The following is a 14229-nucleotide window of genomic DNA, read 5'->3' on the forward strand; positions in this document are numbered from 1 at the left end:
AGAAAACATAGTGGTAGCTACTGGAGCTTAACAGAGCTTTATATAAGCTGCTAAGAAGGACAAGGCTGCTGTGTGAGCTGCTGGTAGGGCTGAGCTACTGCAGCCGCTGGCTGGGCGTCAGGCGCCGGGGCATGCCTGGGAATCTGCCCAGGAAGCGCCGTGAAAGAGGAGTTTGTTTTAAGGCTTGACCCTGGCTCTGTGCAACACCCCTGCCCGCCGCCCGCCGTATAAAGCCAGGCTGCCGTCATGCCAGGCGTCTGAGCGAGGCAGCGGGAGCCAGCCGGGACGGGGGGTTTGTTTTCCCGGCGGAGCAGCTCATGGCTTCGGTGTTCATGTGCGGGGTGGAGGATCTGCTGTTCAGCGGGAGCCGCTTCGTGTGGACGGTGACGGTGGCAGCGCTTAGACGATGGTACGCGGCCCGGCTGCGGGCGTGCCGGCAAGCCCTGCGAGCGTGGTGTGGCCTCCGGGATGTCTACCAGGTAAAAAAAACCCCACCCTGGTCATCGCCCCAGGTTTTGTTTGGAAAAGCATCGCGGCACCTGACGGGTGCGTGCTCGCCCTCCAGAGCGGTACCTCGGTGCGCACCCCGCGGTGAGGCGGGGACGGGATGGGGTGAAGAGCATCGAGGCAAGAGCTGGGAAAGTACTCAGCTTTCCTAACCTGGGTCTGAGCTGATGCTGATGTCCGGTATTGCCGTGCCTGAATTCAGGGTTTGGGAGAGATGTTTTCTGTGCCAAATACGTTTTATAAGTCAGTTTATCTAAAAGTGGGTTTTGGCAGCCAGCTGCCCCCTTGTATCACAGCCCCTCGGAGCCCCTCTTGCTGCTGTCACCATCCTTGCACTAAGATCTGGGGGACAGAGCTCAGCTCTGGCTGTGCTGCCATCGGGCACTGGGAGCACAATGCCCCCCCCACCATGGGAGAGACTGGCTGTAGCCTTTTCTGCTGTGTTTGTGTCACTGAATAGTGGCAACTTGTAACGTGATAGTCTTTTGCATTGCAAAGTGGTTCTGCCTGGGGGGGCTGCAATGAGTCCTGGAACAGCAGTTGGGGGGCTCCCCTTCCTGCAGGCAGGAAACACAACCCATACTTGCAGTGACTGGTATCCAGTTGCAGTGAGGGTGGTGCCACTCTTCTTGGAGTCTGTTCTTGCTGGCAGTTGTTTATTTCTGTGTGTCTCTATATCTGTCTCACGTGTAAACTAGTGCTGCGTGCAGGGTCCCAGTGTCAGTGTGCGTGTTTGCTACATTACTTGAATGTTTCAAAACAACTTCTTCCCTCCTCCTGGTGTGTTGCAATACAGAGAATGACACAGCTCGTAGCAAACAGACAGCTCTCCAGAAGCATCAAGATTTAACTTCCATGGGAAAGTCATGCTAACAAGACATCTGTGCCTATTTAATCCTGAAGGGATCTGCTGCTATTTAGCTTTAAGGTATGCTCAGGAATGGGAGAACAGCTTTACAGTGACAGAACTGCTTCCAAGTGCTGGAATGCATCTTGGCATTTTTGTACAGGTGATGGATGTAAACACTTTGTGATGTGTCTGACACGGGTGTCAGTTGAGGAATATGGATCATGACTAGTTAGGGAATGCAGGAGTAAAGGCATCATTGTTCCTCATTTGCCCATCTTTACTGAGCTGAAGAAATGTGGTGGGATGAAGTCCTGGTGCTCTGCTTTCTCTATAAATAAAACACAGCTACACCTGTACTTCATGGGTGTTTATTTTTGGAGTCCATCACATAAAGAGTGTGGAGCTCAGACTGCCTTTGCTCTCCAGTGCATCCCCATGGAGGCAAACTCCATCCCTCCCAGGCTGGAATAAGGGCTTGGTGAGGACCAGCTCTGACAACAGCTGTATTCAGCCTGTTCAGCTGCCATTCTCCGATAGTTGGCTTGAAGTGAAAAGAGATTTTTTCAAAAACAAAGTGTGACTGTGTCTCTGCCCAAACTTACTGTGTCCTAGTTGCTGTTTGTAGGTTAATCTTGTCTTTGTGAAAAGCATCACTGACTTGTGCATGTGTCCAAAAGTGAAAATAGGTAAAGAGAGGAGGTTGGTCTTTCTGTCATCTTTCCAGGCAGACCTTGAGCCAAGGGAGTGGACAGGGAGTGCCTCTTCCCCTCTCCCCTCTGCCCACAGCTTGTCACAACCAGGTTGCTGGGGACATACAGGGACCTGTTGCTCCACACTCACTGCTCCAAGGGTCATCCCCGGGAGATGAAACCCAGCAGGAACAAGGCAAATCTCACATTTTAACATCAGGAATTTCCTAGTGGTAATTTGGGATGTATTAAAGTGAGATGGCTGAAAGAATGCCCTGCAGCTCTTCCTTGCTGGGTTGCGTAACTCTTGACTTTTTGTGCTGGAGTCTTGGCTACTCAAACCTCTGGCTGAATCCAGCCAGTGCAGGACTGAGTACACAGCATTAAATGTCACCCAACTGGTTAGATACCAGAGCCCTGCAAGAAGTTGAATCAAATATATTTTTTTCAATTTTTTTTAGGCACTTTAAGCTATGGAAACAGCTAGAGATTGTAGCTGAGTGGCCTTTACATACAGCTGTTCTGGGTTACACTTGCTCACCTTGGGCTCAGTGGAGCAATGCAGGAGCAAAACGTGCAGTGCAGAGCTCTCTGTGGGGTTGTTTCTCTGAGGAGGTGGATTTTGTAGTGTCTCTGGGACTCAGCTCTAATCTTGGGCATGGGATTGTGTCCCATCATTACCATAGATTCTGCATTGTCTTGGGCAGACTGTCTTCCTCCTCTGTGCCCCTGTTCTTTGTATAATGGGTGTAACAGCACTATTCTACCTGCCAGGGATGTTCTTTGTCCTCTCAGATATTTGCTACAAGTCCTGTACTTAGTGCAGCCACATGAAAGCACCTTTTTGCCCTGTGTTCTTATTAAAATTGACACCTGGATAGGTGGTTAACCAAGTCCTTTCCCAGCCTGGCTTCTTGAAGACCACTTATATTTCTGTAACTCCTTGGCATTCCTATTCCAGATGTGAAAAATAACACTGGTTTTATATGCAGGCTCTTCTGACTAAAATTACACTTTTGCCCTCTCTGAGGACTCCTTGGGCTGCACATGGTATAACTGATCAGGAAACAGGGCAGAACTTGGTCACTGAGCTTTACTCATCACATACAAGCGATGAGCAGGGAAGGGTGAGGTGACAGGTGCTTGTGCTGCTGCTCAGCCCTGGAGACTTCAGATGGCTTTGATCTGTATTTGGAGTTCATGTTGTTTTGTGGGCAAGTGGCTATTTTCGGGTGAGTTGGACACTGCTAGCAGAACTCTGTTTAATCATCAGTACATTACTGTGGTGAAAGGAAAGCCAGCAGAATTCCTTCTCCCCAGGCTGCTACATCTGTTGTTCTGGTGAGGTTTTTTTTTTTTTTCTGCTATTTTAAAATATATAAAATACTTCCTAGCCTCATGGGAGATCTGAGCTAAAGTCCCAGCTGGAGAAGCCACTAACACCTTCATGTGCCTGTGCAAGGCTCCCACCTCTGCCTTTTGAAGCCAGCAGGTGCAGAGGTGGTCACGGGGCTGCACCGTCTGGCCAGGGGAGGCTGAAATCCTCTCTGCCAGCATAAAACCCTTACCTGCCTTAGCAGCTTTAAGTACAGCTAAAACCCACCCCAACATGAACAAACCAGCCTCTGCCAGTCACCTTCTCCTTACCCTTTGTGTTTCTGGCATATATGTGTGGGAAACACCTTCCAAGGTCTTACCTGATCACTGGTGCAGGGACTTCAGCCCCAGCCCTGCAAGCCAAGCTCAGGTGCTTCCCTGGTCCCTGCTCCAGGGTGCTTGCCAGAAGAGAACAGATGTCCTGTTTGCCCACAGCCTATTCATCTGGAGGAGCCTGTGAGCCAGAGCACTGTTGGGTGTCCTGTTTCACTCTGAAATAACCCCTGAACCCAGGCAGGGTGAGGGGGCTGTACAGTTTGTGAGTTTATCCTCTGAGAGCTTGGGTTGTGTGCCAGGGAACATTGTCTTGTCCGTGGCAGGGAGCATTTGAAACCTGTCCTAGAAATAACAGATTCACAGAGACAGCTGATGGAAAAGCTGGCGCAAGTCTTCTGTCTAACAGCAGCAAGTTAATATGAGTTATTGGGGCTGTTAGGGCTTGGAAAAAGTCCTGGGTGACAACTCAGCATAAAGCCTTCACACAAGGGTTCCTGTTTCCTGCCAGAGAAAGGAGTTTGGGCTGTTTTTTGTTGTGGGGCTGTGGCCTGCAGCTGGGCTTTGGGGGTCATCCCAGAGCCCCTCTTGTTGTCCAAGATGGGACAGCATGGCATTTCTAGGTGTTCTGATGCTCTCCCAAAAGAAAGCTTTCTGCAGGGCTCTCCACATGCTAGTTTTATAGGCCACCTGTCTTAGATTTAATTATAGAGCAGTAAAACAAAGTGAAACTTTTATATAAATGAGGTTAATAAACAGTGGCAAAGCCAAAAACTTTGAGGATCGACATCTATCCCGTGTTCAGTCAGCTGTATTACCACTGGCCTGATTTTCATTAGGATGTCAACACTAACAGATCTTGGTGCAAGTCTTCCCCTGAGGTGTCAATGCCAGTTTCCACCTATACATCCCACAGCACAATGATTCCTCATTATGTTCTAAGCATGAATGAAACTTTGCATCAAAGTCTATATGCAACTAACTCTATAAATTAAAAACTGGTCAAGTGAATGCTTTAGTGTCAGGGTTAAATGTGTGTCAGTCAGTCTGCTCTACACAAAGTGGAAGAGAAACCAGGCAAACTGTCTCCAGACTCCCTGCAGAATACAATGGCATGTTGTGATTGATCTGCTGGATGTGAAATCAAGTGTGAGTGCATCTCTGTGACTAAGCAGTTTACAAATAACTGTGATTACCAGTTACACTAGTAATTTGGCTAATAAATTCTGGTGTAAAAGTGTGAACTTTTCGTGTGGGCCTTTGGACAAAGTGCTTTTTAGCCTCTGAAAGGTCACTTCCACTGTGTGAAGTGAAAAAATTTTGCTGATGAAGCACAATAAATCAGCTTTGTACGTGTGTCTGGCCCATAAGTACCTGGGGTGGAGGAGCGAGAGAGGAAGTGGCTGACTTCTGTTTCCTCTGGTGCTAACGTAGTTGGTTTGGATAGTGAGCACCACGTTTCCTCTGCTACCACACCTTAACTTTTCATTATAAAAAATGCTGACATCAAGTCGAGGTGCCTTTTTTCCTTTTCTTTTCACAGTGATAAAAAGCAGTGCTGGAGCAGTGAGGGGGAGGATGGAGTGGGGGCTGCATTGTCAGGGCAGAGCTTTCCTTCTTCCACACCAGACAGACCTCAGGAGTGATGCTCAGCAGAAAGATCTGTAGCATCCTGATGGATCAGAACTTTCCAAAGGGAGCTTGAAGTCCTTTTTAGAGGACACAGAATATGTGCCTGTGTCCCTCCAACGATTTAAACTTGCGCACTGGGGATTACCGGTTGTCCTGGAAAAGCTTTGCTCTGACTGCTTTCATCCAGATGTTTTCCTTTTTACAGGATCTGATCTAATGCTCTGATGCTGCTCATACGTCACCTGCAGAGCTTTGACTCTGCTAAAACCCCCATCATGTCCAAACAGGACACGTGGAGGTGTCCCTGTGGTTGGGACTTTGGGGGAGCCTCCAGCAGAGCTGAGGAAGGACTGGCTCTGGGCACTGCCTCTTGACAGCTTAGAGTTAATCTTGGCTCTATGTGCTTCCAACAGCAGCTTTCCAAAGCACTCTGCCAGACATATTTTCATCTGAGCTCATGATACAGCGTTTGCTGTTTGAGAGAGTTTATTCAAAAAAAATTATGATTTTTGTACCGCTTCTCCCTGTTCTCTCACAGACAAACTTCACAACCAGACTGTGAACTTCATCTCATTTCCTTCAGGGTGTCGCAGTGCCAGTTTCAAACAGTGCCTTCTATTCATGAGCCACTTGGGCCTGTATAAATATTTTTTTTCTTCGATCTGACGCAGCTCACAAATACGTTAGATTTCAAATGTCGCTGGCACCACTTCTCAGAAGCAGAGTCCTGTACAAAGGTATCACTGTATGAGCTTGCCTGGATAAATCTCCAGTTTGGTCTTGTGCAGAGAGGCTGGTGAGCTCTCTCTGACTGGACAAGAACCATGTGAAAAGGTAAATTGAAAGTGTTTCAGGCACATGCTTAATTTTTGTCCTTCTGAGTGTTTAGCTCTCTGTCACTCCTTTTGCAAGCGCTGTCAGTGCAGTGCTTTGTGATCTTGGATGGACTGTCCATGTGCTTAAAATAACGCTGTGCTATCTTTGTCTCCTCATTTTCTAAAAATCAGGCCATGCTTGTACAGTCTGCATTGCTCTTAAAACCTCTGAGTCATAATTAGTGATTAGTAATTCTACTAATCTTCTGTACAGATGGAGGCCAGTTCATTCTCAGGGACTGCAAAGAGGATAAAGCTATCAGTGCTGGAATATATTAGCTTAAATACCCTCCCACACACAAATACACATGTACACTTTTCCCCACTAATTGATCTATCATTCATTTAAACATGCATCAGTGGTGTATTGGGGAAGGAGATGAGGAGAGTAAGGGTCATCAAAATGCTGAGAAGAGCCCAAATGTGCTGGTTTTAGCCATTAAAAGCTATCACTGAAAGTCCAAGCAACATTAGGATTAAGACTGTGACATTTGTGATTGCTTTTCCAGCTGAGGTGGAGTAGGTGCTGTGCTGGTGATGGGTGTCCAAGTGATGGGTGCCCCACTGTGCATCTCCCCACTTGCTGTTGTGCACAGGTGGTGGCAGAGCAGGGAATAGTGATGGTGAAGTCACTGCACACAGCACTTATGCCCATGGCACTGCTGGCTACGTGCTGTTTTCTGAGCATCCTGGCTTTACCTTTTGTGGGGCTGGTGGTTTTTGGGTAGGGTGAGGTGGGCTGGGCACAGGGTGTGTGGTTTGGAGAGAGCCATGCTTGTTGGTGTCTCATGCAGGCAGCTTACTGGCTTGTGCATGGGCAAGGGAGGCAAAGGGCTAGAGGATGGGAGTTAAGCTGGAAGAGTGGGAGAGAGTAGTGCAAGAATTACGTAGCATGAGAAGCACATGCTGTGCGAGCAAGGAAAGAGAGGGGAGAGACCAAGGAATAAAAAAATAATAATCCTGACCCCATTCAGATCTATGTCAAAACCCCCAATGCTCCAAACTGAGCACAAACTTGAAAAAGTATGGGAAAGTGAACAGGTAGGAAAAAAAGGCAGCAGAAGTGCAGTGGGAGAGGAAAACTGAGGCTGGAGATAGGTGGGAAAAAGAATGAGGGGAACAGTGTTTCTAGAAAGGTGGCTTCCCTAGGCAAAGAGGACCCTGTCATGCTGAGTTGTTTGGCTGCTGCTGGACTGGACGTGCTTGGTTGCCACAGTTGTTTAGGGAAGGCAAGTATGTTGGAGGAGATGAAGCCCACGGGGAATCTGGTTGGGCAGGCACACTTAGCAGGTGTGAACGGTGGTGTTTGCTAAGCCATAGGGAAAGTGGCAGTAATTCCTCTCTCATATCAAGCACACTGCATCTGTTCACCTTATCAGAGAGGCTGGGGTGTGCTGCATTTGCTGTAGGGTCGTGTACCCTTTGAGGTTTGGCACTGCCATCCCCAAACCCAGCTCGGAGCTGTTCTGGGGCCTCAGAGTTGCAGGGACTTCCCCCTGCTCAACTCCCAACAGCTTCCCACCTCCTTTGGGTGCAATGTATTTCTTTTAAACTTTTAATTTTATTCATTTAGACAAGTTTTCTGTACAGCTGAATTACACAGCTCAGGTCTGTGTTTGTTTGGGAGCCCTGGATCCCCTGAGCAGCCGTGCTCTTCTCCTCCAGCTATTCCTGTCCCTGTGGTTATCCCAGCAGGGCAGAAGTTGGCACCACCCAGGTAACCTTCACGTCATTTCTCTAAGGAAACATGACTCACTGTCTGTTTTCCATCTTATTTTTGGGGCTTTGGAGTCTGTGTTTTGGAGACAAATGCAAGTTTGTTGCTCTGAAATCCTTTCCCAAAACTGTCTGGGCTGCCACCCCTTAGGTTGCTGGTGCAGTCTGGACCAGCTGGCTGGACCTGACTTGGCACCCTCCTGCCTGATGTGGGGCCAGCTTATGTTTTTTTTATGAAACCTGTGATATTGAGCATTGCTTGGAAAGCTTTTGTAGTCTCATGACTATGAGAACGTTGGCTTTTACAAAGTAACTTTGGGGAAAAAAGAGACAACTCTCTGTCTGCAGCTATTTAAAAGGTGGATGTTTGATCAAAGCTAGTTCTTCTGAATTAAACAAGGAGAGCGAGACACCTCTGGCATCTCACTGCATCCCAGGTGTCTGGGGTAACTAGGGCAAGTTGCCCTCTGGAGGTGTCTGGGTTGATGGTAATTCAGAAAGGCAGCCCCAGGTGAGGGGATCTGGGATGAATCACTGTGTGATCAGGTGGACCAGCCCTGCTTCCCTCCCTAGCAGGGTTGGGAAGGCTCTTGATTTACACAGTGCTCTGCAGCTTCGTGGAGCCCCTTGTTGGCCTCAAACACTCAGTACACAGAGCCTCCTGTCTGGGGGACTTTATTTGGACCAAGAGGGCTTGGAACCTCTAAGAAGTAGGAGCTGTGCCTCTAAAGTGTTGCTTTCAGAAGTTTGACTCTGAGGTTCTTGCTTTCCATTCTAACACAAGCAAATTAGTTTGTTCCAGGTGTTGAACTTATTTTTTTTCTATTAAAACAGATCCCTGGATTATAAAAGTTGGGGTGGAAAGGTCTTCATAGTCTGTCCTCTGTGTTCATAGTGACTACTCAGCTAGGAGCATAAATAACTGAATAAGAGCATCCAACTAAACAAAAGAGATTGTTCTTGCTCTCAGGTGAGGTTGTTTTGGTGCTCCTGTGCTCTGTTGATGTTCTGTGATGCTCCCCCAGCCTGTATCTCCCAGCCCATGTTGGATGCTGTGGTCCTGGGGTGGGTTGTTCTGTTGGCATCAGTTTTCCTACTGTAATTTGTGTGGCCAGAGGATGTGAGTCAGTGGTGTTATTTAAAACCTTGGGTACCCGTCCTAACAGCACATAAAAGGAAATTAATGATCCTGGGCTGTGCTTGTAAAAGAGGAACAGATTTGTGTTTTAGATTTTGAAGTAGCTGCATGTAATAGTGTAGATGTGAGATCGAGTGCCTCTTGTGTACCAGGCTTGTAGGTCACATTGGGGCTCTGGAGGTTGCAGCCTCCTGAATTTGGGTGCACAGTTCTCTGTTCTTTCTGTCTGCAGTAAAAGCAGTGTTACATAGTTGTTTGCCTGGCACAATTACACAGTTAGTGCTGCTGTGTCAGAGCCTAGAGGTGTGTGAAGCCTTGCAGGTTGATGTGTCAGAGGAGAAGAAATCGGGGAGACGAAGTGCAGCTCGGTGTTCTGCACACAGAGAACAGCCTGCAAAGGGAGCAGCAGAACAGCAGGTAGATGATTTGCTCTTACATCTCTACCAGTAGCAAAGTAAACTCGTGGAGCCCAGCCCTGATCCCAGGACAAATTCAGATTGATGGCCAAGGGCATAAACTGTGTCTGCACTCCTGGTTCCCTCTCCAGAGGGCAGCACCCACATCAGAGACAGCAAATCCATGCTTTGGAAAGGAGTTTGGGAGAAATCCAGTGAAACGCTGTACCTGGGGGTGTCTGTTGCAGGGAGGGTCTGTGGAGGTGTGTGTGTGAAGTGAGGGTGGATGTGCTGAGAAGACAGGCTCTGGTTATCTCCATTCCTCTATCCCTTCAGATGGGTCAGAGAGGCTCCTGCTGCCGCAGGGCTCAGCCTTGCTCCAAGGGATTGAAAGTGGGAGTGACTTGAAGTTCTCACTGTGCTAAATTTTAACGAAAAGGCCCCTTCTGTCTCCTGGATGAGTGGGGTGGAAGAGCTGGAGGAGTGATGGCAGCCCCCAGTGAGCACAGAGCTGTTGGTGTGGGACTCCTCAGCTGTGTGCTGGGGTGCAGGGGCTGGCAGGGACCAAGGTGTCACTGCCTCAGGACTGGCATCTGTGATGTGCCTTCAGTTGGTAGCTGCTGGTTTTTAACTTGGTTTTGTTTCACCATTAAAGGGGTTAATATTACAAAGGAAAAAAACCCGCAATTGTAACGCTTTCTCAGCTCGCCTCCATTTTTAACAATCACATTTCAACCCCTTGTGTCCCCTGACTCACAGTGGAAGGGCTTTTGTTTCTGAATCTGTAATCAAAGCAACAAATGCAGAGGTCACTTCCTTCAGATTATATGGCAACGGAAGAAGCCCGGGATCGTGTCTCCCTTCTTCCCCCAGCTTGAATGTACAGAAAACATGAAGGCTTAGCACATGCACGCTGTGAGTACTTCTTGAGTTTCTTCAGTCCTTTTAAACCAGCAGGGTGTGTGACGTGGAGGTAAGAGGCTATATTTTAATTTTTGATGTTTAGCAGTGGCGGATAATGTTGTTTAGTGTTGTTCAAGTGTGCCCCCGAGTTAAACCTTGTGCAGAACTCGGGGCTGTGAGCGCAGGAGAACCGGCAGCCAGAAAGCAACACGGAGCAAAGAGAGTTTGTTTTGGGGTACTTGGGTGGTACAGGCTGAAACCTTTCTGCTTGCTCTTCTCTTTGCCTTGAAGGATCACTCCATAAAAATTTATTTTGCACTCCATTGTGGAGATAAGGGGCTGTTTGTTTATCCCAGCATTTACAGCTGCTTTTTCCTGCCTTTGTTGTAAGTGCTGCCTTGGCTGCTTTAGGAAAGGGCTAAATCCATGCTGGATTCTGGTAACTTTGCTGTAGCTGGAGAGCAGGTCTATAACTTCTTGTTATAGAGAACCTCTTTTCAGAGATTACTCTTATAGGCTGCTCTGAGATATGACTTAACCCGAACAAAGCACAGATTCATGAGTCCCAAGAAAAGGCAGTCGGAGCCTGGTACAGTAACTCCTTTCAGCATGCAACTATTAAATGTCTCCTCAGAAGGTCCCCACCCCTCTCACCCCCCAAAAAAGCCTTGTGAAGAGGTTGGCTGGAGGTGCAGCAGTGCACATGGAGCTGGGTAACGGCTGCTGAGAAAGAGTCTGTGATCCAAGACACTTGTTTTGCTTTAAAAGTGGAGTGTGGAGCCTCCCAGATCAGCCCCCCTGAGTGCCTGGCAAGGTGCTGGCACTGGGCTTGCTTTCTCCTCACCACACAGAAGCCCTGCTCCCTGCCTGCTCCAGCCCACTGCCTGCTATTTTGACTTCTTACAGAAGGCTCAGGATTTTTAAAGTTATAGATTCAAAGGCAATGCAGGTGGACTTGAGCTATAGCCTTTTTTAAAATTATTTTTCATCTCCTTCTCATCTAATGTCTTTTCAAGATTGGCATCTGGGTTTCCTGAGGGTCTGCTGCCAAGTGTGAGTGGCTGGAAAAGGCCAGGAGTAGGATAAGCACAAGCCTGGAGAGGATGGCAGATATTTGGTCAGAGCTTGCTTTGCCTGTGTCTCCTGCCTCGGGAACCTTCCCTCAAAAACCCAACCCAGGGGGATGAGCTGGAGGTGGTGTGGGGGGGACAGAGGAGCATCCTGTGAGAAGCCACCAGAGATGGGGGAAATCTTCAGGGTTCAGGAGAGGCAGAGAGGCATCAAGGGTAGGATGCAGGTCTCTTGAGATGGGAAACCCCTCTGTAAGGGTGATTTTTAGTTTTCTGTAACTATTCCCATTACAGGAAAAGCAGAGTTTGTTCAAGTGGGTCAGGCATGGCTTCTGGGGTGGGGTAGAACACAGAAAAAGTTGCCAGAAGCTCTACGCAGAATATCTCCCGAGATTCATGTTGTAGAGACTTAAGCAAAGAAGCAGGAGCTTCTTAACTGCTTTGCCTCCTGGCTGAGGAGTGAAGGTCAGAACAGGTCACGGGAGGGCAGATGTCCAGTCCTGCCCCACGGTGGGCACTGCTCGTCCAGGGACAGAGGGTGCTGCTGCCTCCACACAGTGTCCTTCCCCAGGCTGCTGGTGCATTTGTTCTGTCAGGGAACATCAGGAAAACTCTCTGATCCCACAGGATCTTTTTTTCCTCTGAATTCCCAGGAGATTGCACTGGAACAAAACATCACCATGGGCTTGTGTGCGGTAATGACCTGCCTGCAGTGTCTCAGCACTGCTGGTGATAAGTATGTCTCCACCAGACACAAATTTATTAGCTGTGTTCTGCCAAGGAAAGCAGATGTTGGATTTCATTGACTTGATATTTGTACTGATTGTTTCCTATTAATTTTCCTCTTTTTTTTTTTTTGTAGCTTTAGAGTTGCCTGCTTTTTCTTTTCTTGTTGTTGTTTTAAATACATTGCAAAGTGATAGGAATGGTACATCAACACTTGTGAAATGTTCGAGAAACACTTCAGTTTTCAGCATGAGACACCTTTAAGGAGAATACTCATGCAGCAAGGGGACTGTTCCTTCAAGAGGATGGCTAACCTCTCCCCCTCTGTCAGAGGGACTCAGCATCTGTGATAACACTGCCAGTGAGATCCTGTGGCCTTTGACAGTGTCAGGAGAGGTGAAATGCTGCCTGAATGCTGATTGTCAGCTGGAAAGTCTGGGGCCAGCATAGCCAGGGAAGGCTTTTCTGCAGCAGTTTGTCCCTCTGCCTCCTGCCATGGGAGCCAGTGCTGCCTGTGCACTTGAGCGTGCACAGGTCATGGGTGAACATCTCCTGCAGCCCCACGTGGGCTGGAGCAACAGCAAGTACAGGAAACAACCATGGGTAGCATCAGGAAGAGCATCTACCCTGCAACATTTCCTTGTGGGGAGGAGAGGGGTGAGTTTTTTACATTGACTGCTTCTGGTAGAGAGCAGGAAGCAGCAACTCTCCTGCTTATATTTTGCTCTTGGCAAAGGGCTTTATCTCCTGGCTGGAATATTGGATTTATCATTTTGAGGATGATTGAATTAATTGATTCCCTGGATTTTAATTTATCACTGCTCTTTAGTTTTGGGGATTTTTTATTGCAATGTGCTCATCATTATTTCTGAGAACTTTGGGAGAGGAGGAGGAGATTTAGAGCTGCACGACCTGCTCCGATGAGTGGGATCTTTCTGATGACCACAAGAGGCTGTGTCTGTCATCCTGTACAAACCATCAATAGAGAAAATTAAGTCCCTTAGATTTGCCATCCCCTGCAATGAGGAAATAATAGAATAAATGGGAAAAAGCAGAACTGCATGGAAAGTGTGCTGGCACTTGGCCCTGCCAAGCCAGAGTGCCTGCGGTGAGGGAGAGCACTTGAGCTGCTTGTTTGCCAGACTTTTTCACTGGCTCAGCTGGTGGGGCTTACATGAAAGTCAGTTGATGCTCTGCAGGAGCCAGTTTTTTCATCGTATCTCCAGTTCACATGGCTATTTTAGGAAGGTGCCATGCAACCCGGGGAGCCTCTCAGCCCCCTGTTCCAGACGCTGTGTTTTATCTCTAACTCTCTGCCAAACTTCAGCAGAGCCAACATTTCCATGTAAAGCATCATCAAAGGGGCATCAAAGTGCAAAACTTGCACTTAAGATGAGGCAGGCTGGAGAGAAATAAAACATCGTTTCTGTACGTGTCATTCAGTCATCTGTCCCTGCCTGGCTGGTCCTGAGAAAGAACACCAAGGCTGGGAATGGCTCTGTACAGTCCCTGCAATTGCTGTGGGTAAAGCAGGGATGGGAATGTGAAGAGCCAGGGTGGGCTCTGCAGCACTTTGGAATGATGAGGGTGGCACTTGGAGTCACCCTGATGAGATGCAATAGAATGGGCCTGGGTTGGGAGTGACCTTAAAGATCATCCAGGTCCAACCCCCCTGCCACAGGCAGGGGCACCTTTTGACCGGGTTGCTTAGAGCTCCATCCAACCTGGCCTTGAACAGTTCCAGGAATGGGGCATCCACAGCTTCTCTGGGCAATTGTGCCATAGCACAAAGGGTGAAAGATGGAGCCAACCACTTCAGTGCATCGCTGGCTATTTAACATTAAGCAGATACTGGCTTCTGTTAAAGGGTAATAGTAAGATAACAAATGATTTAAGGCAAAATCTTGACCCTATTAAAATTAATGGCAAAATTAATTGACTACACTGAAGCCAGGATTTCCTTATTACTTAAAGATTAGGAAGGAGAGGCAGTATGTCTGGAGACATGGTCTGTCCCTGTAAAGCTGGTAGTACTGCCATTGCCATCACAGTGGATTTATTGTGTCTCTGTGCCTTGG

At 48.1% G+C, this 14229-nt stretch overlaps 1 protein-coding gene across 2 annotated transcripts in view; it reads left to right on the forward strand.

Moving 5' to 3' along the window:
- Positions 1-317: 317 nt before the first annotated feature.
- Positions 318-14229, forward strand: part of FRMD4B (FERM domain containing 4B) — an 81004-nt gene continuing 67092 nt past the window's right edge. The window contains exon 1 of one of the 2 annotated variants that reach the window (XM_008925692.3): positions 318-479. In XM_008925692.3, the coding sequence (XP_008923940.1) occupies positions 318-479 (162 nt within the window). Of the gene's footprint in view, positions 480-10360; positions 10426-14229 lie in introns of those variants that run through there. The other variant, XM_029958370.1, reaches the window with a different exon arrangement.

Source organism: Manacus vitellinus, unplaced genomic scaffold (genome assembly GCF_001715985.3).
Source record: "Manacus vitellinus isolate BGI_N305 unplaced genomic scaffold, ASM171598v3 scaffold_14_pilon, whole genome shotgun sequence".
NCBI lineage: Eukaryota > Metazoa > Chordata > Aves > Passeriformes > Pipridae > Manacus > Manacus vitellinus.